This window comes from Syngnathoides biaculeatus, chromosome 2 (genome assembly GCF_019802595.1).
Source record: "Syngnathoides biaculeatus isolate LvHL_M chromosome 2, ASM1980259v1, whole genome shotgun sequence".
NCBI lineage: Eukaryota > Metazoa > Chordata > Actinopteri > Syngnathiformes > Syngnathidae > Syngnathoides > Syngnathoides biaculeatus.
The window spans coordinates 44,189,697-44,215,339 of record NC_084641.1 but is presented as its reverse complement, the minus strand read 5'-3'; the positions used below and the strand labels follow the sequence as shown (position 1 = coordinate 44,215,339).

The 25,643-nt window shown below is 46.2% G+C and overlaps 1 protein-coding gene across 1 annotated transcript in view; it reads right to left on the bottom strand.

Moving 5' to 3' along the window:
- Positions 1–25,643, bottom strand: part of LOC133493687 (low-density lipoprotein receptor-related protein 1-like) — a 104,983-nt gene that overhangs the window by 26,010 nt on the left and 53,330 nt on the right. Inside the window, exons 31-63 of the mRNA XM_061807347.1 lie at positions 25,310–25,404; positions 24,151–24,300; positions 23,708–23,848; positions 22,937–23,065; positions 22,717–22,848; positions 22,474–22,608; positions 21,942–22,071; positions 21,728–21,854; positions 21,477–21,628; positions 21,265–21,389; positions 20,163–20,537; positions 15,995–16,184; positions 15,631–15,835; positions 15,369–15,561; positions 15,105–15,230; positions 14,888–15,016; positions 13,973–14,092; positions 13,696–13,809; positions 13,461–13,610; positions 13,252–13,374; positions 12,401–12,517; positions 11,952–12,080; positions 11,722–11,847; positions 11,474–11,614; positions 10,498–10,685; positions 4,158–4,341; positions 3,874–3,959; positions 3,664–3,783; positions 3,398–3,585; positions 2,459–2,664; positions 1,448–1,636; positions 246–394; positions 75–168 (exon numbers count right to left, since the gene is read on the bottom strand). Coding sequence (XP_061663331.1) covers positions 75–168; positions 246–394; positions 1,448–1,636; positions 2,459–2,664; positions 3,398–3,585; positions 3,664–3,783; positions 3,874–3,959; positions 4,158–4,341; positions 10,498–10,685; positions 11,474–11,614; positions 11,722–11,847; positions 11,952–12,080; positions 12,401–12,517; positions 13,252–13,374; positions 13,461–13,610; positions 13,696–13,809; positions 13,973–14,092; positions 14,888–15,016; positions 15,105–15,230; positions 15,369–15,561; positions 15,631–15,835; positions 15,995–16,184; positions 20,163–20,537; positions 21,265–21,389; positions 21,477–21,628; positions 21,728–21,854; positions 21,942–22,071; positions 22,474–22,608; positions 22,717–22,848; positions 22,937–23,065; positions 23,708–23,848; positions 24,151–24,300; positions 25,310–25,404 — 4,958 coding nt within the window. The remainder of the gene's footprint in view (positions 1–74; positions 169–245; positions 395–1,447; positions 1,637–2,458; positions 2,665–3,397; positions 3,586–3,663; positions 3,784–3,873; positions 3,960–4,157; positions 4,342–10,497; positions 10,686–11,473; positions 11,615–11,721; positions 11,848–11,951; positions 12,081–12,400; positions 12,518–13,251; positions 13,375–13,460; positions 13,611–13,695; positions 13,810–13,972; positions 14,093–14,887; positions 15,017–15,104; positions 15,231–15,368; positions 15,562–15,630; positions 15,836–15,994; positions 16,185–20,162; positions 20,538–21,264; positions 21,390–21,476; positions 21,629–21,727; positions 21,855–21,941; positions 22,072–22,473; positions 22,609–22,716; positions 22,849–22,936; positions 23,066–23,707; positions 23,849–24,150; positions 24,301–25,309; positions 25,405–25,643) is intronic.

The following is a 25,643-nucleotide window of genomic DNA, read 5'->3' as shown; positions in this document are numbered from 1 at the left end:
AGAGCCAATTATTGGTCTGAACTTCCATTTCAACACAGCCCGCTTCCCCAATGGTTACAAAAATCTACACTCACAACAGTCGGCAGGCTCGTCTGAGCGATCGCCGCAATCGTCCTCCGTGTCGCATTTCCACCAGAACGGAATGCACTTATCGTTCTTGCAGACAAACTGCAAGACAAAAACGGGAAGTGACAACATGCACACGCTGAGCCAATGACGAGGAGGTGCTGCGGAGCTCCCGTTACCTGGCTGGCCGTACAGTTGGACATGCACGTGCGGTGGTCATTGGCCAGGTAGAAGTTGGTGGGGCATGCGCATTTGTAACCTCCCCCGGGAGAGAGGAGGCACAGGTTACTGCAGCCTCCGTTGTTTGTCTGGCATGGATGGTTGCTCACTGGCAAGCGGACATATTTAGAGAATACAAGAAGTATTGAACGATTTTCTGGTGAATTTATAATACAAGGGGCGTCCGTGCCGACTAACTGCTATGACATGTAAATGGCAGAAAATGTATGATAAAAATGTAGGCAATTACAAATATGTCCAATCATTATTTTTTTTTCCCAATCAATACACAATGGCATAATAGGTATAGTGTTATTATTATGAATAATTTAGTTTTCCACTTTTTTCCATATGATCAAAAAAAAACAAACAACTAAACTACAGTATATCAATTACAAGAGTTTAGATTCAGAGATTAGTTTATGAATACATGATACATGTTTGAAGATATCTTATGGAAACATGCAAAGATTGAGAACTTGTTAGGACTCACTTGTGGAGATATAGCAATAAACTATTTTCCACCATTTCTGTTTTCCTGATTTTTGAGGGGTGTAAACAAATTGGGGCCCGGTGATGTGCCTGTGCCCACCGATGAGTCTGCCCTCTCCCACGACATGAGAAGTTGAGCGCATTTGTTTGCATCAACGATTTCCCGGTGCATTTGCAGTTAACTAGCGAGCTTCACCTACAGCCCCCCCCCCCCCCCCCCCCCCAAAAAAAATGCATCTTCTCTCTAGAAAGTTCGCTTTGATGAGGACTTAAGATTGGCTTGCACATCACAGAGAGAAGGCAGAAAAACGTCAGACATTGTATTGGAGCGGCGGGGAAAAAAAACCCACATTTCAACCGCCATCAACAGAGACTTCAAGCAGATATATTTTCACAGCTCAAACGTGTAGTCACGTGTGGTATAAGAGAGATGCTTGATGCTTGACGGAATATTTGATTGACCGTTTCCATTTGAGAGGGTGTTCAGAGGACACCCCCACAGCATTTGCGAGCGGAAAGAAAGGTTTGATTTTCACAAAGATGAAGCCTCATTTCATGTTGGCCAATAGCTGCGCGGTTCTGGTCATCATTTGACTGTACAGTAACAACCAAGCAGTGTATGAAATTGACAACACTGACTTTGACTTTATAGGGACTCGAAGTATTTTACCCTGGGGCTGGCGATAGGGGTGATAAATGTGCACATCCATGGGCCGATGCAGGGTACTGATGAGGGTGGTCTTGTTGGTCCCTCGTGTCTTGTGAGCTCTGTTGATGGACTTTGTCTCCCAGTCAGTCCAGTAGATGTACTCCTCAAACAGCGTCATGGCAAAGATGTGTGGGATGTCTTGACTGAGGACTGGCAAGGTACAATAAAAGATGTCACAATTCACGAGTGCTTTACCGCGATAATATTGGTCAGAAACTACTATCTGAGTTTCACGAAAATGAATGAAAGATTCAAATGCACTGGCCACAACGTCAATCGAGAATCATTATTGACTCAGCTCTTCTATCACATTTCATTTCATTTCTATTGGGTACCTAATGAAGTGGCCAGCGTACATGTCGAGGGATAAGAAATCCATCGAGGAGATAAATTCTTTAACGAGGCCGAGCAAACGTCGAGCCTCCGTTAATATTAAACGGAAGCCAACTGGGTGCGTGGCAATATTGGCCAATGCTATATCTTGTATTATGTAATGTTCAATGTGGCTGATCAGATTTGACACGCTCAATGTTCTCTTGATGCTCCCCGTAGACTTGCCACAGCTTGCATTTGCTCCCTGTGTTTGGTGCAAGTTCGGAACACATAATTCGCTTTGCTTGTAAAATACAATCATTTATTAATATGCGACACACGTCATTAGCTAAACCAAAATGTTGTAACTTGGGACTGAGAATAGATAGTATGATGTGACTATCAGAATTGAAAGAGGGAGGAGGGGAAAAAAAAAAAAAAAAAACCCACCTTTAACTTCCTTGTTTCACCAACTACTGTGACATCAAAAAATGTTCATCAATGAGAGATACAGCAGAGCTGATACATACTCTTTGTTCCGTGGTATATAATTGAGAGAATTGTGATGTCGATTTTGCTCAGCAAATTCAAATGTCAAAAGACTTATTTCCTATCCCATAAATGGTCCAAAAATGTTTCAAGTGTACAATGATAAGTGACCTGTATGTCTGCTGGTGCCGTCCAGACTGGCAAACTCAATGTAATCCTCCCGGGCATCTGCCCAGTAGATGCGGTCATTGATAAAGTCCAAGGTCAGACCATTGGGCCAAGTGATCTTATCCTGGATGAGCACGCTTCTGTTGGTGCCATCCATGCCAATTCTTCCGATATGGGGATTGTCACCCCAATCGGACCAGTACAGGTACCTGGACAAAAATCACAAAAAGTATCATTTTATGCACCATCATTTATCATTCATTTTATACGCAATAGACAAATATATATATCCATCCATCCATTTTCTTAGCCGCGTATCCTCACGAGGGTCACGGGGAGCGCTGGAACCTATCCCAGCTGTCAACGGGCAGGAGGGCGGGGTACACCCTGAACTGGTCGCCAGCCAATCGCAGGGCGCATAGAGACAAATAGTAGCACTCACAATCACATTTAGAGGTAATTTAGAGTGTCCAATTACTGCACGTTTTTGGGATGTGGGAGGAAACCGGAGTGCCCGGAGAAAGCCTACGCAGGCACGGGGAGAACATCCATACTCCACACAGGGAGGTCTGGGATTGAACCTGGGACCTCAGAACTGCGAGACCAACGCTTTACCAGTTTCTTTCGGCCTGTCCCGTTAGGGGTCGCCACAGCTTGTACTTGTTTGGCACAGTTTTTACGCCGGATGCCCTCCTGACCCAACCCCTGGGGTAAAAGCAGTGTTACTTCTTAACGGCAAACCCAAGGGAAGACTTTTTTTCTGATCATGTCAACTCCTGTGAATAATCAAAGCGGTCCCGGGGGCACAGGTGGAACCTCAGGCCGATATTCCACCATATTCGACCGCCGCAGCATAAGAAATACAATGCCATGATGCACCGAACCTACAAAACGTAAACTGTGATATAGCGAGGTACAAGTGTACCCCTCATTGGTTCTCACCCGTAGCGGACATCCACAGCCACAGCGCGAGGTTCCTTCAGCCCGCTGTTGACGAGCACCGTTCGGTAGGCTCCATTAAGTTTGGACACCTCAATGGTGTCTTTGCCTTTGTCACACCAGTACAAATTTCCACCGACCCAATCGACTGCGACGCCATCTGGGTTGCTCAGAGAGGTCCGGTGCAATACCTACAAGGTAATTACGCAAAAATGTTTTCGGTATGTGCATCGCTAAGGGCCCGAGGATGATTGTTTTAGCTAACCGACCTCCATGTTGCTGCCATTCATATGCATGCGCCGGATCATGCTGCCCTGAGTTGTAACATCAGTCCAGTAGATCATCTGCTCCGCATAGTGGAAGTCCAGTGCCACAGCATTATTCAGACCCTAAAACAGCAAGGGGGGGGGGGGGGGGGCAATTAAGAGGAAGAAAAAAAAAAAGAGCGAAAAACAAAACATATTTTTTTGATTCTGTACCTGTTTAATAAGAGTGTAGTTGGAGCCATCAAGGTTGAGCTTTCGCAGGTAGTATCGGTTAGCAAAGATCAAGTAGGCCTCTTCCTCTGCACACAAAAATAAAAGGAACATATTTAAGATTTAATGGACTAAGAGCACTGCGATTGGCTGGTTCAGGGTGTATCCCGCCTTCTGCCCAATGAGAGCTGGGGTAGGCTCTGGCACTCCTGTGAACCTTGTGAGGATAAGCAGCTCAGACAATGGATGGATGGGTCTATAAGCAACCCAACAATTGAGTGCAGTACCTGATGTGGATTTGCAGATGGTGGGATCATTGGGGCTGACTTGAAAGCCATCCACGCACAGACAGTGGAAGCTGCCGTGTGTGTTGATACAGCGCTGAGTACAAGGGTAAGTGGTGGTGCACTCGTCCCTGTCCACACACGTCTTCCCGTCCCGCTTCAGCCGGAAACCGGGATGGCACCTGCACTGAATGCGCCAAGTGCACAAGCGACGTAAGCATCTTTTTAGGAACAAACATCTGAAGCCTCATACACACCTTTACTTCATTTTGCTTCTGACCCCCCCCCCCCACTTTCTTTTGAAATTTTCATTTTACGTCATTTATCGCATATTTAATGGAGGCCAGTGATTTCATTGCAAAATATACAGCGATGATTTCAACTATGAGGTAAATGGGTTTGTTCCGGAATCATGGTCATAACTCAAAACATGCATATATCATATTGTCCTTCTGATTGAAATAAATGGAAATCTCATCTCATTAGTTCCAGCCCCCACCCCCCATCATTTCTAAACTAGTACTCTCCAGTATTGTACACTAGTAATAAAGTTCAACAGAATGCAAAGACTTGAAGAGTTTGAGCATCATGATAGTTAAATGGGCTTTCTGCTCCTCCTGGTGTGGATGCCTTTGTCACCAGGCTGGAACATCAGACGAAGACATACTGTACTACAGGTATCAATGACCATAAAGACAGAAGACCATCACAATTAAATGCAATATATATATATATATATATATATATATTTTTTTTTTTTTTTTTTTTTGGGCAGAGGATTAAGAATATACTGTACATGGCTCTGATTATGTTTAGATCGTCTGTCGGCATGCGTTGATACTGTTTGTTGTTTGACGATTCATAACAACAGCATCATTGATTCTAGTTTTTGCTATTCTACGTGAAGTTACAGAATAAACTTCAACTGCGTGTGGTAATGAACCGCAAAGTCCCTTTTTTCCTTTTTGAAGAATTGTACACTCTGAAGTTTGCTGAGCCCTCGTAAGGCTTGGTACACACAAACACACAGACTTAAAGACTGAAATCTTGTTGTTTTTTTTTTTTTTATCTTTGACAGATCCCACATGTAATGATAACAAATAGTATGTACCAGTTTTGGTCGTACTGTATCACAGTCTGCTTTGGCGCTGCTTATTGAAAAAGAAAGGGGGGAAAAAAGGACCAACACCAACTGGAACAGACAATCAAAACTGCTGAAAAGATAGTCGTGACACACCCTCGAAGACTTGCATGCTACCAGAACTAAGACAAGAGCATCGAAAATGCTTTTGGACCCTCCATATCCTGGTCACCAGCTCTTCCAGCTCCTTCCCTCAGGTAGGCTCTCCGGAGCTATGAAAAGTTAACTAGCAGACGTTCCAACAGCTTCTTCTCTTTTGCAATTAACTTCTTAAACAGCTCACTTAGACGTACTTTTTTTCATTATTGTATTTCCTCTCCAGAAAGCTGTCACGTTATTGTGGTGGAGGGGTTTGTGTGCTCCAATCGTCCTAGGAGCGAGGTTGTCAGTGGCTTTACGTCCCTGCTTGGGTCACCTATGACAAACAGGTTCGAAGCGAGGGACCAGACAAAGAATGGCCTTGGGACTCCTATGATGAAAAACCGAAATGGATCGAGATTTCCCTTGCCTGGACACGGGTCACCAGGCCCCCCTTCTGGAGCCAGATCTGGAGATGGGCTTAAAAGCAAGGGGTTGGTGGCTGGGCCTGCACCCATGGGGACCAGCCGGGAACAGCCCGAAAGGGTTACCCTTTCCACGGGATCACCACCTGTGGAAGGGGCTATCGGGGTAGGGTGAGGTATGAGCCAGGTGGTGGCTTAAGGCAGTGGCCCAAGGCAGGGACCTTGCCAATCTGATCCCCGGCTTCAGAAATTGGCGCTGAGGATGTGGAACATTACCTCTCTGGCAGGGAAGGTGCTCGAGCTGGTGTATGAGGTCGAGAGGTTCTGACAAGATAGTGTCGGACTCGCCTTCACACACTGCTTGGACTCTGGTAGCAGTCCTTGTGAGAGGCGTTGGTTCCACTCTGAAGTTGCCCATAGCGAGAGGCGTCAAGCGGGGGGTGGGGATACTTATTGACCCTGACCTCGGCGCCTGTACATTGGGCTTTACCCCGGTGGCCAAGAGGCTGCCCTCCTTCTGCCTACAAGTGGGCGGGATGAGTCCAGACTATTATTTGAGCCTACGGATCAAACAGCAGTTCAGAGAACTTGCCCTTTTTGGAATCCATAGAGTTGGTGGTAGAGAGCGCTACCGCTGGGGACTTAATCATTCTACTGAAGGACTTCAATGCTCACGTGGGCAATGACAGTGAGACCCGGAAGGGCCCTTTTATCAGAGCCCGAGAGGTGTTCTGTTATCAGACTTCTGTGCTCATCACGGAATGTCCATAACTAACTGCATGTTCAAGCATAAGGGTACCCACACCTGCACAGGACACCCTAGGTTGCTGTTCGATGATTGACTTTGTGGTCGTGTCATCGGACTTGTGGTCACATGCCTTTGAGAATCCGGTGAAGAGAAGGGCACACTGGAGGGATTATGTCTTTTGGCTCAGGATCCCCCCCGGAAGACTTGGTTGAAGTGGCTGAGGAATGGGAAGGCTGGGTGTCCCTGCTAAAACTACTGTCCCCGTGACACAACCTCAAATAGGCGGGTATTATTTTATTATAATTATGACCTGTCAAATAATTCAAAAAAACAACAACAAAAGCATTTTGTACCATCATTGCTCGACCACCAGCAACCTTTTATTGCTCAGTGACTGTTCTCGCAATGTCTTTGTCTCAAATGTATTCTCGGTTTCTGACATACTTAGAGTGGCTCCAACTACCGAGACCGATTCCTTGCTTATTCTTGACATATTTAGCAAAATAAAGATGATTTTGATTGTGTGTGTGTGTGTGTGTGTGTGTGTGTGTGTCTGCTCCGATAACGCAGAAACACCACACACAAAGATTCCATTCAAATGCCGAAATCGAAATCTCACCTTGAAAAAGAAACACTTCCGGCCTTGTAAAATGGAGTTGTCATCAAAAAACTACTTGGTATGGAAAAATCTTCTTGCAGTCTGGGGATCCAATCCATCCATTTTCTTAGCCGCTTATCCTCACAACCCAGCTGCCAACGGGAAGGTGGCATGGTACACCCCAAATTGGTCTCCAGCCCATCGCAGGCCACATGGAGACAGACAACAGTCGCACTCACAATAGCACCTGAGAGCAATTTAGAGTCTCCAATTAATGCATGTTTTTGGGATGTGGGAGGAAAGCGGAGAGCCGGGAAAAAACCCACGCAATGCAGGGGAACCCACGTAAATTTATGGTATGTATGGTTATTTCAGTTCTGGTAGGGTGGTAGTGTGGAGGTTGCTTCCTGACCCGTTTTGCATGCCAAAATCGGGACAAATCCACTCTGAACAGACATCAAACCTTACTGGATAATCTTGAAGGTTTAAGACTGTCGCTTGTGCTTTGTTATGAAAGGCAAAAAGTGGCCAATTGTCTTTGTGTGAGTACTTCACCCAAGTCAAATCTTTATTCGCAACTCAAGACAACAAAATCAAATCAAATAAGCCAAGCCAAGCCAAGCCAAGCCAAGCCAAGCCAAGCCAAGCTCTTCCCTTATCTCAAATAAGTCAAAGCATCACAGTACATAGATAAACAGTTGCCAAAAGCAGAGAGGGGCCTTACTTGCTTATCACAACATTTTAACTGGCGTTTGGAGCGGAAACATTTGCACACAAATTCAGCTGTTGTGTGAACATGACCATCGGAGCAGTGGTAAGGGAGAGTAGATTCCAGTGTTCCAAAATAGACTGTGCATGCAGTTCTCGGGAAACAAATCAAATGGAGAAAAAGAAAATTAGCAGAATATTTTGAAAATTGCCATCTTTTCATAAGAGATTCTTTCTCACTTTCACTTTTGCAACTTCCTTTTGAATCCATTTACACATAGACGAGGCTTATTAAACAAAGAAAAGAAAAAAATTGGCGGGGGGTAAGAATTATATTGGGCCTAAAGGTCTACTGTCATGAAATGCATGATTTTTAGTGAAAAAAACAGCAGCCGACGTGGACCCACAAAACGTACGCAGCCTTTTGTAAATCCTGCCATGAAAATACTCTCGAGGGATTTGTTTGAGAACAAGCAGGAAGTGACGTACACGGCAGGACCGCCCTCAAGTGGACTCGTTTGTTTCTATTAGTTTTACCTCCGGGAAGGTATCTCGTTGTTCCTTCGGGTTAGCCAAAATGTCGGCTCGTTGCATTGTTGGACATTGTTTGAAACCCCGGGAGGATGGATTTACCCTTCATAAGTTTACAAGAGACCCATTCGTGGTGAGAAATGGATTGCACGGGTGCAAAGGACGAGAGCTTCGCGGGTTCCGAATGACAGGTAGGTGTGTATACAGCTACTAAAAAAAAATAATAGTTTGGGGCGGACCGCGTAATCCGTTTCTCATAATGTGTCAAAAGATCCGTGTACGTATGACAGGGGTGCTAAATGTGTCGATGTGCGCATCGGACGGCTTCCGCATTGGGCTCGCCCGCGAAGGCTGCCGTGAAGCGGCCCGGCTCGGCGCCGTGATAAGCCAAAATGAGCCACCCCGCTTGACGAGGCCGGCGGCCGTCTCGGCCTTGTCGCCCGGGGTGGCTCATCGCGGCGCCGTGATCGTGATATCATGCGAATGTGGCTGGAAACAATCGGGTAATATTGCCCCGGTAACGTCACTCGGTCGTGTGATGTTCTCTTCTTCGAAAAGGGCTTCCGTGTCAGAAGGGGCGTGTTCGTCTCCCACAGTAGGGTCACGGCGTGTTTTCAATGGCGAATGTCCGGGGTGACGTCACGGACAGGAGATGCAGCCAATACGGCGACCACTTGGAAGTCGTCGAATGACACTTCCGCAACTTTGCGCATGGATGACGCGCTCTCCGCTCATATATGTAATGAGTTTTCATTTCACTATCTAGTTTGGAATGTTTATAGGGATAACACTTGACCTTTAGGGGTACTCATATTCTCAAAACAACTTACTTTATCTCAAACACATGCTTACCAGAAAGTGCAAGGCCATCGAATATAAGAGAAATAAAAGCGCATTAAAAAAAAATACTATTCAATACATTTACATACAATTACTCTTTTTTACATAATGCATTTTGTATCTGCTTGTACAATGTTGTTTTTTTGGACACGATTAAAAAAATCGTTTCGAAGGATCCCTGGGATCCTGGGAAATACCAAATGTAATATAAGCCCCTTGCAGGTCAAAGTTAGCCGTCTACGCTATGAAATACACGCACAGTCACTTTGGTTGCCAAGTAGATACGATAAGGTCACCACAATCAACACGGTTCACGTGACTAGCCTCGTCCTTGTGTAAACGCCAAATTTACATGATGACTCGAGCCGCTCCATGGTTGGGGTGCAGGCATCCCTTCTGATTTTCCAAAGAAGCTCTGAGAGCAGCCTCGCTACTAAAAACATGAAAGTTCATGCATAGTTCAAGCTGTTCTTTTCCAGCCTCCTACTTTCAGGAAAGAGAGCCAAAACAAGTTATGGTCTTATGCAAGCACATGCCTCAAATCCATCAGATCCCAACCACTGGGCCCCACTTGCCAGCAAAAGGAGTGCACCTATTAGGAAAACATTGGTGCCTCAATCCTCGACCTACAAATTCTATTTGCTTCGTAAAGAAATCAAATAAACAGTTCCAGCCCAACAAAAACACCAATTGAAATTTGTTACACATGTTTTCGACACTCGCACTCTCTAGTGTTCTAACTTAGAACCCGCATAACTCAAATTTTGGGTTCCAGAAAAAAAACAATTTGAACAGCTCCTATTACAAAAACTCAAAAGCCGAGGTACCACTATATGCCGTCCTTAATGTAGTATTATATATTAGTATCTCGAGCGTTGGCCTCACACTTCAATCCTGCACCCACCTGTTTGGAGTGTACATGTTCTCCCCGTGCCTGCGTGGGTTTTCTCCGGGTGGGCACTGCGGTTTCTTCCCATATCCCCAAAAAAATGCAACATTAATTGGACACTCTCAATTGCCCCGTCGGTGTGATTGTGAGTGCGAGTGTTTATGTCGATGTGCCCTGCGATTAGCATGTTGACCAGTTCGGGGTGTGCACCGCCTCCTGCCCATTGACAGCTGGGATAGGCTGCGACGCGACCCTTGTGAGGATAAGTGGCTAAGAAAATGGATGGCTACAAGTATGTATGGACTTGGACAGTCTGTTTTGCTTGGATTTACTCCGCAGTTGCAGGATACTAAGTAAAAGAAGAAAAACCACTGAGACAGCTTACCTTGTAGCCAATCTTGAGGTCATCGCAGAGTTGTGAGCAGCCACTCAATTTACCGTTTAGACACTCGTTAATGAAGCAGTTGAGTTCGTCGGAGCCGTCGCCGCAGTCGTCATTGCGGTCACACAGCAGAGTCTCATTCAAGCAATTTCCATTGCGGCACTTGAAAGCCGAATCGTTACACGTCCCCTCTGAAATGGAAATACCAATTGGAATGGTAAGCGCTGCATTAAGTCGTGCACAAAAAGGAGGGACACTGTGGCAGAGGTGTGCATTTGTCGTCCCAATGAATTGAGAAATGCGTGATCGTGCAAGATTGTTGACGATAATCGAAGTGGAAGTAAAAATGTTGGGTGACTGTACATGCAATGTGACAATTGCCCACATTCAGTTTTGAATGCTAAACCGATCCAGCGTAAATTTACAGCTGCGGTAGTGAACACGCGTGTATGTGTATACATAAGATATATGTGAACAAGGTGGCATCATACAAGATGGAAAAAGACTCTTCTCTGTCGCCTCATTCACAAGGTGAATTGTTAAAACCTTGCTCTTTTAGTCAAGACGAGATTTTGCTTTTCAGTGGACATAAAAACGTGCCGTGTTGCAAACTGAACTCCTTGTTGTAAATGGGCAAAACAATCCCTGAGACGGGAGGCATATTTTGAAAACGATCAATCGTGAAATGTATCACTGTGTCACTAAAGCGCTGAATGTGAAGCTCAGCGGAGAAAGGCAACCGGCAGAAGGAAGAGACTGCACGCTGTCCATCTGCGACTCGAATAGGGAATAGTTCCTGGGCGGCACAGACAAATTCCTTGCGTGTTGTTGCATACCATTAAATGGCCATTAAAGCCGATTCCGATTCCGATTCTGAAAGCATTCTTGACGTTCCCGATGCAAACACAGCGCTTCAAGAGCCATCCCGTGCACAGTACACTATTGTCAATTCCCGTTGCACAGTAGACTGGTAGAAAACCTGAATCAGTGCAGCGCAGGTTCTTGGGAGCTTCGTCAGAGTGATCTTGACAGTCAAATTCGCCATCACACTCCCATTTCATCTGATTGAGGCAGCGGCCGTTGGCGCAGCGGAATTCATCAGGACCGCACGGTGGATATTCTGCAGAAGGACAAAAAAAAAAACAACTTCAACGACTTCATTTATTCCACCCTCGGTGGGTCATGAATTCGGCATGAGGTTTCTCTACATAGACGTGATCCACTCACCACATTCCGGAGACTCATCTGAACCATCGGCACAGTCAAAGTCATGATCGCACACAAAGTGCTTGGGAATACACTGTCGATTCTGGCACATGAACTCATTGTCATCGCACGTGTTGTTGGTGTACACTGGAAGTGGAAAGAAATACTTCTTTGGAAGGTTTCAGAGAATTTCATTGAAAATAACCAAGACGAATTGGTTGCTGTCTTTATGACGCACACGTGCAACTCACAGCAGCCCGCCGTGACGCTCTCGTCAGCTCCGTCCGGACAGTCCTTGTCTCCGTCACATTTCCAGCGTTGCGGCACGCACGTATGAGAGCCGGGACACTGGAAGGCCTCAGGACTGCAGGTTTTGGATTCTGGGTTTACAGGAAAAAGTGAATGCCACCACATAATCACTCAATTTTAGACTCAAAGTTATGGGGAATTAAGTGGAATTTGTGGAACACGAGACTCGAGTCCACATATCCTGTACATCAAACAGTCCAAATATACTGGATGAAATATTTGCAATTGTATTTTGCAAAGACTTCTGCTTCTGACAAAAGCACGTTTGTATTTATGCTTACGTATGAGACGTTTCCATTAAGTTAGCCACAATAGCGCCAAAATTCCAGAGGTCAACGTCACATTCAGTGAAACGGCTCAAGAGCTGCTTGCGATTGAGTGCACGGCTTACTGCATTTCTCATCCTCATCTGATCCATCACCACAGTCATCAGCGCCGTCGCACACCCAATGGTTGGAAATGCAGCGGTGGTTTCCGCATTCAAAATGAATAGATGGACAAAATCTGTCTGCAAAGGACAACAGCGGTTCTCCTTGTTAGATTTATGATTTTGTTTATATCATCCTTGCCCGAATCATTCTCCTTCCGAGCAGCTGTGTGACCCGAGGTATAACCCAGCGACGCCCTGAGGACCAACACCGCCCATCAACACCCTTGTTATAAATGTCTCTTCATGGCATTGGCATTCAGCATTATGTCTCCTTAGTATTGGTCTCTGTACTGGCATTCACCATTGTTATGTTTATCTGAGTATTTGTCCTTGGGTTGGTAATGTCATCTGCTCCTCCATTTGTTTTTTTGATCTTGTGGCCCTTTGTTTGGAGAAAGGGCACACTTGGTAAGACTGACTCAGAGCGGGTGTTGGCCTTGCAGCTGGTCAGTCAAACCCGTTTCTCCTCTCGCGCCAAATTGAAGACCTCTCTTGTCCCTTCATTTGTACAATTCATCCAGCGGTTGGGTTTAAACCTAACACTATTTGCCATCGGCAATAGGGGCCCACACAGAGAAAATAAACGGGAACGTGAAGAAAATGGAATTATTGCTGTTGAAAATACCATTTGTACAACAGCGCTCCATGAAGTTTAAGGTGTTCCGAAAATGATGTCGCTCAGTTACAAATGTTTTGAACATTTACAACATACTGCATGCATTACTAGTTTGTTTTTTGCTTTTGTTTTTTTTAGGTAGAATTGGAACGCATGCTCGATGTTCTAGTACACTTTGACTCAACATCAGACTGACCGCAGTGTGTCTCATCAGCTCCATTCTCACAGTCATTTTCCTTATCGCAAGTCCAGCTCATTGGGATGCAGCGGCCACTGGGACAAGCAAAGAAGTTTCCTGGACAGTTGGCCTTGCGTTTGTCTGGAAGAGCAGATAATGAAAGCAGACCTTGGCTTTGGTGCACTTACGCCGACTGTGATGGAATAAAAGCTAGCAAAGCTGCGCACCGGGGCAGTTGCGCTCATCCGAGAAGTCCCCGCAGTCATTGTTGCCGTCACATACCCATGAGGACAGAAAACACAGGGTGGTTTTCTCACAACTCTGGAAGGAAGCCCCTTTCACTCCCAAGCGGAAGAAACGGGAGCAGTCGGTAGGTTCTAAGAACAAACAAAAGATCGTTACAGAACGCCACTTCCGACAAATCTTCGTTCAATCCCTAGCATCTTTTTAAAGCAGCCTTACGGCAATTCATTTCATCGCTGGCATCTTCGCAGTTGACGACCTGGTCGCAGCGACTTAAGTTGGAGATACAGCTGCCATCTCTGCACTGGAACTCACCTACTTTGCACAGGGTCACTACAAGTACACGGTTAAAAATCATTGTGATGAGCATAATGTTACTACAAATAACCTTTCATCTGCAGTTGGTGTACTGAAATGTGGGCAGATTAGACATGCATGCAAATGTCACAGGTTCACACAATAACACACAGCGACGGAACGGAAACGAATGGCTTACTGTTGCAAGGCATTTCATCGGAGTGGTCACCACAGTCGTCTGTGCCGTCGCACCAGAACTGGTGACCGATGCAGCGACCGTTCATGCAACGTCTGTAGCCTTTTTTACAAATTCGATTGGCTGCAACAAAGCCGGATGTTAGAATTAAAAGTCTCTTTCTCTCGCAATCTATAATAAAGCCGTATGGATACATCTGAAATGGAATTTGTTTGAATATCAAACAAACTATTCCGTCGGTTTAAAGCGGCACGAGTGCAGAAGAGTAGGATCATTTGGGCAATGATGGTCAAATCCAAGTTCGAAAGGTATTTCGCCAAAGCTAGTTTTACTGGAATTCAGAAAATAATATTCTCCATTGTCACAAGCGCTTATCTCCACAAAGGTTGCGGGAGTGCCGGAGCCTATCCCAGCCTCCAAGCGGACTACACCCTGAACTGGTCCCCAGGCGGTCGCAGGGAACGCAGACACCGTCACTGAGTGGATTGAATTGATCCAACGCTCCTCGCACGAGTCAGCCGTGGGTACCACAACACCATCAGTGAGCTGAAAAATATCCTCTCGTGTGAAATATGAATTGAAACCGTCCACGCTTTCATGAGTTCCGGATACTTTTCTGCTCAGAGGGCTGTATAATCTGGTCATTCGAATCCCTCTGGCTTATATACACGGCGGGCAAAGATCTCCGCAGAAGTGCTGTACACGTCTGTCGGGGATGTCTCTTGCAACTCTGTCTCCCACACAGAGGCAGCCAATCGGATGAGAGGGGTCTTAATATACGGACGAAGCTGATCCAACAGAAGCAACTGTCAAAAACCTCTTTTGTCTTTTTTGATATGAAATTGACACACCTTTGCACCAAACGTCCTCCCCAGAAAGTCCCTGCTGTTCCAGTTGCAGGAATTGCTCAGTTCTTACCGCAGTAGGATTGCTTCTCATCAGACTTGTCCTTGCAGTGGGTCATGCCGTCACAGGTCAGGCTGTACTTGATGCAATCCCCGTTTCCACACTCAAAGTCATCCACACTCCCGCAGGATATGTTCAATGCTTGTGAAGTACAAGTACATTCATTGACTTTTGATCATTTGAGCCCCATTTGCGTTTGAAACCCATTACAGTGTTTGCTCCTCCTTACAAGAGCAGGTGTTGTCATCCAGAAGTTGTCTGTCTCCACGGCAACTGCAGTTAACCCTCCCATCAGAAGTGGCAAGACACAGGTCTTGGCAGCCTCCGTTGTTTGTGCGACAAGGAGAAAACTCACCTGAAGGACGAGTGACACGGGGGGCTGGCGTTATCTTGTCGGGAGAATTCTATTACATAGCTCTCGGCGGAACAAAAAAAACCATCCAAAAGAATGGAACCGTGAAGAGCACATGACAGAATAAGTGACTGAACTCACAGCTGTTGGTGTCATTGGCCACTGCAACAATTCCCATCGGCTGTTGAGGGATGTCAGCTCGGAGCACTTTCATGTCTCCCCCAGTATACTTGTCAGCTCTCAGGACGGCCCTCCTCACCCAATCCGTCCAGAAGATGTAGTCACCGTACACGGCCAGGCCAAACGGATGCACAGGCTCATTTTTCAACAAGACCTACAAAGGAGAACAGGGTTAGGGGTCATTCCAAAGAACTAACCGTCTCCTTTCCTTCCGCATCCTTACATATCGGCTACTGCCGTCGTACTCGCAGCGTTCGATCTTATCCAGTGTGGCGTCCGAGAAGTAGAGCTTCTCTGCTCGGTGGTCTATAGCGAGGCCGTTGGGAGTTTTGATATCAGTGCTGATGATCGCCAGCACGTTGGCCCCGTTCAGGGAAGCCCTCATGATGGTGGGAGTCTGCTCGTTCCAGTTTGTCCAGAACATGAGACTGTGGTGAGAAACAAACGAAAAAACGCGGGACTGATAAATTAAAATCGGCAGCGAGCCTTACGGCTGAGTGGATTGAAATGTTGCATTGATTGAAAGTGAAGCAAAAAGCAGCTGGAAGTGGGCCCAGCCTGGCCTTAACTCCATATTCATGACTCACTCCTGGCACTCATCCAACACAAAAGCTCTGGGGTGGTCTTCCCCAGACATGGTGACCACAGTGTTGCGGTTATAGGCCACAGAGCGGCTCTGGTCCACGGTATGCCGAGTGATGGTAGAGGTCGTGAAACTGGTCCAATAGAGCGTGTCCCAACCGTGGTGGTACGCCAGGCCCTCGGCTGAACCAACATCTGCGGATGAAAAGGGAGGAAGCGGTTCTTGTGTTGCGGTCCAGCCAGTCAGTACAAAGCAGAATCAAGACGTGTCAATGAAAAATCCCCCCCATTTTCTTTTGCTAAGACACGTGGGCTTTCATCTTCATTAGTATGCTTGTACAAAAAAAGGATGCAAATTTGTAAAGGAGGGTGGTGGGTGGATGACTATGGATTTACTTTGACACATTCCAGTCATCTATGGCCGGGCTTTTCAACCTGTGAACCTGTAAGCGTCCCAATGCAGCCCGTTTAGTGGAGTTTTCTTCTCACCATTGAATGACTTGAATTTTGTCTGTTTTGTCAAAGCCGAACACTGTACGTACGTACGAACCATCGATCCATTTTCTGCGCTGCTTATCCTTACGAGGGTCACGAGAGTGCTTGAGCCTCTCCCAGGGGGAGGGGCACACCCTGGACCGGTTGTCAGCCAATCGCAGGCCACACGGAAACGTACAAGAGTCGCACTCGCAATCGCAACGATGGGGCAGTTTAGAGTGTCCGATGAATGTTGCATGTTTTTGGGATGTGGGAGAAAACCGGAGTGCCTGGAGAAAAGCCTCGCAGGCACGGGGAAAACAAGCCAACTCCACACAGACGGGCCCGAGATTCAAACACCGGTCCTCAGAACTGTGAGGCCAACAACGCTTTACAGCTGCTCCACCATGCCGCCCAGTATGTATCACAGTTGATGTATTTTGTCCTTTACTTTTGTCAAGCTGCTGCATGACCCTTGAAACCTTCTGTTACCAAAGAGGCAAAAACAGTTCATCAATGGTCTTGTTTTAAACGAAAAATACAAATATGACAATCAAGAGTAGCATCTCATTTTTTGCCCCCAAACGCCTTCATGAAAAAGCCATACTTTGACGAAAATGAGGAAATGATCCAGCAACGAGCTTGTGTGCGGGAGTTCTCGGCGTGATCTTCAAAGCACGTGTGTTGTCCTGATCCTTGATGGCTGACTGCCTGCTCATACAAGTACAACTCCCCGTGGATCCCTCCATTCGTGGTTGCAAAGGGAACTGTCCCAGAACAGCTTGAAAAGTGAGCCTTGGGGGAGGCCAACCACTGCAGCTGTTCTCTTCCAGAAGACGGCAAAGTGTATTTTGAAAAAGGTGGTGCACAAAATACGATGATCCATTCTACCGTGATGTCCTACCGCCCCCAATACGTCCATCTATTTGTTCTGAGTCGTACAATTGATGACTTCTATGACCGCTCGACACGGGCCTGAAAAGACCAACACTCAAAGCCAATCGAGCCTAATCTCAATGAAGGATAATTCTACCGATGAGTCCCATGTTGCGTCAACGATCGAAAAACTCGGAAAGTCACTTGTAGGCAATGTTACGCGAGGGGGTTCTTAAAGCAACCCTGCCCCTGTGCAAACGGTGGGAGACACCTGCTTGAAGAAGAGTACAGGTACCGCTCCGAGCAAGCATAGGGATCGTGCAGTACAAACCTCCCAAGCGTTTGTTACATTACACAGTCATTATTGATTAGGTCTGCAATGATGGGCAGATTTTGGACCACCGCTCCTTTTTACAGCAGAGTCTACAAGCTCGTATGGAGCTTCTAAGTGGAGACGCCGCATCCTGACACTGTGAGCACGTGGCATCACAATTGGATGCATTTAAAGTAGAAGGACTGTGCGCCAACCAGCTGAATGAATTCAACCATTATTGCCTGGTGACAGGAAATCAACAGAAACGTGGAATACTGTTGCCCTCCAAGGACTGCTCTTTAAGGTCATGCTTTTATATCTTCTAACTAAACTGGAGATGACCGGTGTGAGCATGAGCTGCGCTTTACTAATTGCTATCTTCACGAGAGGGTGAGTCGTCTTGTTGAAGTGGTCTCATTGCTCCGATTCCCCACATGCTGTGTGAACATCCCACTCTGATGCTTAACTTGAATTGGAAAACACGTGGCAATGTCAGGGCAGCATGTCAACAGCAATGAGCAGGAAAGAGGAGGCTTCGATTTAGGTCCTGGTGCCCATTCTGGACGGCCTAATCCTGGTGACTGGCTCGGTGGGACGACTCCTGGTCATCACCACCCTAACTGGTCGGAAGCGGAGAGCGCCCCACCCCCCACATTGTACCGACACACTCGTGCTGGCGCTAAGCGCGACTGATTCGCCCTTGTTCGTTTCTCTGCCCTTCCACACCACGACCATCACGTTGGGATTCTGGCCTTTCAGGAACTTCACGTGCAAAGGCGTCAGTTTCCTCACCGCGGCCTGCTTGTCGGCGTCCGTATTTACTTTGGCAGCGCTGCCTGTGACTAGTTACCTCAACCTCAGGCGAGTGCACCCCAGCTGGGCGCACCGCTTGAGAATGGACTGCCGCGTCAAGGTGACAGTGGCACTTCTGTGGATTCCTGCCTCAGCAGCGCCACAGGTTGCCTTTCGCACGGTGACAACTTCCAGGACTGTACACTGTTTTGCTTTCCTTTCCAACTTCAGCCAGCTCGTCTACAGCATCAGCCTCTTCTGCTTCGGCTTCGCCCTCCCCCTCCCCCTGGTAATAATTGTGCTGATGTATGCAAAGATCGACTGCTTTCTTCAACACGCACGACTGTCTGGAAATGCCCCTCAGCGGGAGCGCTACCAGAGCCAAGTTACTCGCACTTCAGCCCTTTTGGTCCTGGTCTTCACTCTCCTCTGGCTGCCGTCCTATGCTCTCATGTTCTCCTTTGTCGGAGGAACCATTCAAGGCTCAAAGGGGTATAGTACTGTTGCCATTTTGGCCAGATTGCTGGCATCCTCGGTAAACCCCACGTTGTATGGAGGTAGGTCTCGGAAGTTCTGAAGCTGGAGATGGGTCGAGAACGTCTGACCTTCTGCAAAAACTCCACGGCTGGTTGACCTCACGTGATGCGGGGTGAGGACGTGGTCCACAGTGTTCAACTGGACACAAGCTCTGATGCGTAAAATGACTCTTCCAAAATATTCACTTCACCATGCTTGTGTGATTTTCGACAGGTACTCTCGCTTCTTGCCTTTTTTCAAAACCACGCACGTTGGGTTAATTCAGCGGTTTTCAGACTGGAAGACGCTGATTGTTTCACCTCGTCCATTCCAGTTTGCAGCGTTGGCACCCTCTGCCCCCGATCGGGGACACTTTCAAGCAAGCTGGGGGGGTGGGGTGGAAAAAGTTCATCTCCAAAATGGGGGCACGCCCCCCCCCCCAAAAAAAAAGTTTGAAAACCCTGGGTTAATGGAAGGCACTAAATTGTCCAGATCTGAATGAGAGGATGAATACTCGTTTGTCCATATGTGCCCAGCATCTTCCTGGTGACTAGTCTATGTTGCACCCTGTCTCTCAGCCGAAGTCAACTGGGATGGACTCTAATACAAAGCTAATGAGGGCATGCGGGATTGAAAATTGATGGTTGGGACAAGGAAAAGAAATGTGCTCTTTAGAATGGACAACAAGTAATTCAACTTGAAACACTCTAAAGTTGCTTTTGAAGGAAGTCCCTAATGAAGAGAATCCAAATAACTGGCTACCCCTTTGACAATGTCTTCAAACTTGTGATCTTGACAAGACTATCAAACGGGTAAACCCTGTGCAACTTTTCTTTGGAAGTTTATGAGCAGAGTGCATCATGAAATGAAGCGTGTGGTACACTGTCACAGTCAACTGATGTCATCCAAGAATTGTGTGGTGATTTCAGCCTTTATTCCTACTTTGGATTGGGAAACACCAACAACAAGATTATGTCGTGGAGTTGTTAAATTAAATTAAAATCTAGCCATGATTAGTGGTGTGAAAGCAGGGACTGCATGTCCTTCTTTGCTGTCATAAACACCTTGAGAAGCACATCTCTTATGCAGAGTAGCTCTTCTATGAGGTCATGTTCTGTTCTGGAAGCGCACCTAACATTGCAGCAAGTACTTTGTAACTAGCACTCCGAGAGGTGTTTTGTGTCTGATGACTTGATACGTACTATCCACCACAATCTTCCGGTCGGTGCCATCGTCATTGATCTGCTCGATGTTGCCAAAGTGAATGTCGCTGAAGAAGATGCGGTTGGCTCCCTTCCCACCGCCTCCATGGTAGTCAAAGCTCAGGGCGATGACATTCTTCATGTGGTCTGGGTCTTCGAACGGCTTTATGGGCGCGTTCAAGTTGGTCTCGTCCGACAGGTGGATGCTCTTCAGAATGGTGCGCTCCGAGTAGAGGAGGTAGCCGTCGTAATCGCGGCAGCTGCGGTTGTCCTCGGCGAGCGTGCCGTGAGCACAGGCGCAGGTGTGCTGACCGTTGCCACGGTAAAGACAAAGCTGTTCACAGTCGCCGTTATTATGCTTGCAGATGTTGGTGCCTGGTCAAAAAAAAAAAAAAAAAAAATGAGCAAAGTCGACCGTTTCATCATTTGCTGCATTTTAATCAGTCTCTTCTTGTATTTGATAGTTAAAGGGACCAACTCTTAGCAGATCACCGTGCTCACAAGGAGAGCGTAAAAGCCCAAGACAGTCAAATAAATGTTACAATGCGACTGGGCTTTTAGGGAGGATGTTACGATAAGCCTAAAATGTACCATAAAGGTGAACCTAATTTGATATTATGCAAACATTTGAGTGTCCCAACATGAATTTTGCTGTTTTCTCATGCTAAATGCACAAAAACGTTTTTGATCCATCAGTCAATCAATACATTTCTTGGTTAAATGACAATTGGTATTCAAACGGTGCTCCTTATCACCCTGTTCTCATTTTGACATTACGAGACTAATACGACACCTAATAAATTGATGAACACTGTGAAGCTTTGAGCAGGATTACAGGAAAGAAGGGTTACAGTAAGGCATATAAATCGGATGTATGATCGGTCGATTCATATACACCTCATGTGAATCTCGCCATTCTGCTCCGAGTTAGAGACCACCAAGTGGCGCTAAAGATACGTGAAAGAAACGTGAAATAGGTGTATTCCAAGATGAAAATGAAAATGAAAATAGTTCAAATTAGGTTCTCCTGAAAGGGTTAGGGTGTAATTTAGGTTCAAACTCAAATTCAGCCAACAGAACTTTTTAGGAGACGTTTTCCTACCTTGCTGCCTGGCCCTGTTAAACACTTTGATATCTTTTAATTGTACACCAATCCCAGTCCGCAGTTGGACGGCATCTGTAGCGTTATCTTTACTGCCTCTTTTAATGGAGCCATTTGCATGAGTCCTGTGCAAAAGCAAATGATAGTCATTAATATGATAAACCATCAACACAAAGAATCCCTCTGTTCGCCGTTGAATTCTACAGGCTAACCTGTCACTCCAGTAGATGTATTCATCAAAAACAGAAACGGCAAACATGTCCATGTTGTTGTTGGCCAGCACCAGTTCTCTATTCTCTCCAGTCTCCAGGTTTATGCGCTCAATCTTGTCTGTCCTGGCATCGCACCAGTACAACAGGCCCTCCTACACCAGTAGGTCCCATGAAGAGATTGTGTCAAGAAGCACAAACGGGACAGACTTCATGACAAACGATGAACGGGTGAATTGGACATCGCTCCCTACCGTATAGTCAATGGAGATTCCATTCGGCCAACTGATGCTCACGTTGACCAGGACCGACCTCTCAGAACCATCCAGTCGAGAGCGCTCAATTCGAGGGTACTGACCCCATTCTGTCCAGAACAGATACCTTTAGAAAATATCAGACGGAGGGTTATTGATGTACTCGCTCAGGCTCGACATAAAACAGCTCGGAGCGATTTCCTTCTAGTCTTACCCTTTCACTGGGTGAACCGTGATGGCTCTGGGCTTATCCAGACCCTGGGAAATAACCACATAGCGGAAAGAGCCGTTCAGCCTGGCCACCTCAATCACGTCAAAGCCCTGGTCGGTCCAGTAAATGTTTCCTAATGGAGCAGTTTGTCAATGTACCTTATTTTGTTCAAGATAAATAATACATACGTATTTCTGGGGGGAAAAAAATAAAAAATAAGCCACCGTGCCTATGAATAGAATGAAACCCAAATGTTTCAGCGTTCAAAATGTTAAGGGAAACTCTTGAGCTCACGGCTTTTCACTGCCACTCGAATTTGAACGCTAGATGAGTAGGCCTCGTCTAAAATCTATTCAGCACCAAACTATAAGAGAGGACTAAGACGGAAAGGGTCATTATTTGACTTCTCATAGTCCCATTTAAAAGCCTACCTAATGGGGTGCAGCATTTTAGTCAACTGCTGGAAGAAAAAGTAGGCCTGATCTCGGTTTGCCAAACGACGCGATATGTACACGAGGTTGTGCCGTGGCCAGACCTGCAATCCAGTCAACAGTAATGCCCTCCACCCTGGCGATGCCATTGGTAATCACGTCTTCCCTCCACGTTTGATCTCTCTTAGCCCTGCTGATGGTGCTCAGGCCCATGTCGACCCAGTAGATTGTGTCATTCTCTGAAAAGTGCCAGTACGTGAGCAGACAACGCTTGAATGGGAGATTCATACAGTGTCAGTAATTTCATGTCCGTCTCGGTACCGTTGCCCGTCGCTAGTTTCACTCACCGGCGTGGAAGTCGATGCCGACAGCCAGAGAGGTACCGGACACTGGCACCAAGGCGTCAGATTTGTCGGCGGGATCAAGCGGAATTCCTCTGATTCCCTCATGGACCGAATAAAGTAGGAAAGAGCCCATACCTGCACAGAGAGCGGGAGACACCGTATTTAGTTGGCTCTGGAGACATACAAGCCTCCTACCAAAAAGGTCTTTACGATGAGTTGTTACCTTCGCAGGACTGCTGGCCTGTCTTGAGGCTGTAACCGGCAGTGCACATGCAAGCCCTACTGGTCGGTGAGGTGGGGAGACACAACTGGGAACAATCTCCGTTGTTGTTGCTACACAAGTTGACACTTGCTGAAGGAAAGACAGATCACAGAGGCCAAATTGCAACACAAGATAACCCGACCCCAACGTAACGTAAGAGAAACTCCATTCACTCGCGATCGACAGGGACCGAGCAGTGCCACCGAGAAAATGTGTCTGTACTTGGAGTGTAAACCCCAAAGAGAGCCCCAACAATCATTTTAAGATCATTTGATCTTACCGCTACAAAGGAATTGCATACAAATAATTTGATTTCAGGAAAATCCACTGGGAATCCCAAAACCATGTGTGAGGGAGTTTTTCCAGCAGAGCAGAGGATAGGTTCCGGGCGCGGGGGGGGGGTTTGGATCACGTCAGTGGTCGGAATGGGCGACGTCAATAAAAGTGACTTGCAAATCTGTACACTCAAAGACTACTTTAGGTTGTGGGGCGAAATCCTGAAGGTTGTGATTCACTAACTGCTTTAAATCATTTTCAAACCAACCAATTTGCCTTGTACATTTTAGAGGGCTAATTAATGGTGGAATTTTATGAATGATTTTTTTGATCTTTGTCTCATTTTTGTAAATCACAAAAACGATGTTGTGTGGGGACTTTTTGATACCCACGGTACATAAGGAGTATGTGAAACTTTATTGAGATGGGCCAAATCCCACCGGCTTGCTATCTTACCTTTCTGTACATCCTCGTCATAGATTGTCATGTGCATCATAAGGGAGGTGTTGTTCCTTAAAACCGTCCAGTTGCTGCCATCCTTCTTGTCGCATGTTCCAATCTGATCAGTTGCATGGTCCGCCCACCACAGCTTGTCTCCTACAGGGAACATTTATTGCTAGGGTTATGAGACTATGTGCAGAGGCCCTGTAGCTCAGTGGTTTAGAGCACTGGTTTGGTAAACCAGGGGTTGTGGGTTCGTATCCCACTGGGGCCTCCATTCCCTGAGAAGGGTTGCGTCAGGAAGGGCATCCGGCGTAAAAATTGTGCCAAACATATATATGCGTTCATCTGAGATGACACGCTGTGGCGACCCCGAAAGGGACAAGCCGAAAGAAACTTGCTATGAGACTATGTGCGAGGAAAAGGCTGCAAAAAGTATTTTAAACTATGATTTTTACCCATTATAGCCAAAGCTGTGGCCTTGTTGAGTTTGCCTTTAATGCCTTCCAAGCTCTCGAATTTAGATCCGTCCAGCTGACAGCGATTAATTGTACCGTTTCCAGAGCTGATCCAGTACAGCTGCTCTCCGTCGTAGTCGATGGACAGGCCTGCGTGGAAACAAGAAGACACTCATGCACAAGGCGCACCGTATTTTCCGGACGACGGAGCGCATCGGTTAATAACTCCGTGTAGCGCCCTCCCCCAATAGACTAGCCGAGACTGACCATACGCCCCAGATATATACCGAAGAAGCTATGAAATTATAGATATTAACGCAAAGATTTTATTTACATACCTTATTTCCAAAGAGTGACTGTAACACAGCCTAAGAACAGCTCAAATATAAACAGAAAAATCTGTTTTTATTCCCCCTCCTCCTGTTCACTGAAACCACTAAAGTCGTGGTCTTCAGTATCGAAGTTGACGAGCCTCAGAAAGTTTTCACCACACACCATTTCAGTCCCTCAGTCGCTCTTGTTATTTTCCTCTCGCGTTACCGCTGAAGTTGTGCTCTTCTGCTCACATAGCAGTCCAGGCTTTTGAAATCTGTTGCTGATGGTAGATTCTTTCACACTGCTCCACACGTTTAAGGTCCTGGCAGACCTTCGCATGGGGCCAGTTTTTGCGAAAGATGGTAAATAATTCAATTAAAAATATGTTTTGCGTTGGTGCGCGTCATGCTTCATTTTGAGCCTGCCAAAAACTAGCACCGTGTTCTTCTCTGCACGCTCGAGGGGGTGTTGTTTTGTTCCATGTGCAAGTGAAGTCGATTGTTCTTCTGTGTGCAGTTGAAATAGATTCTTCTTCTTCTACATGCACTGAATTTCAAGTTTTCTTCTTCTACATATTGGAGGCATCTGCTCACGGCCAAACCCGAGTCCATTATAGGGAACGGCCATGTTTTAACTATTACGTTCAAACGAGTTTTTGTTAATGTACATTTATACTCATAGCCGCAAGAAAAAAAGACACCCAAAAAAAAAATTGGAGCTGCATCGTTAAATACGCTGCATGGTTCACTGCGCTGGAGAAAAGTAACGGCTTGTCGTGGGGAATATAGGAACAGGGTACCTGAGCCGTCCTTTTTTTATTTTGAGGTGAAATGGAGGCGCTCACCAACTGGTCCCTTCTGGTTGACGAAAAGTGTGGTGTGGTTGCTGCCATCCATGTTCGACATGCTGATGTTGTCACCATCGGTCCAGTACAGCTTCCTGTGGTCAGAGGTAGCAAAATGACTCTTATTCACTCTTTTGAACTCTGAAGTTCAAAAAAGATTAGTATTAGTCAACTAAAAAAAGTAGATTCTAAAATCTACAAGAATACCAACGAAAAAACACATTTTTGTCCATGATATAGAGTACTAGGACTGTATAGCTAACTTGGCACAATCGTAAAAAAAAAAAAAAAAAAAAAATATATATATATATATATATATATATATAAATATAAC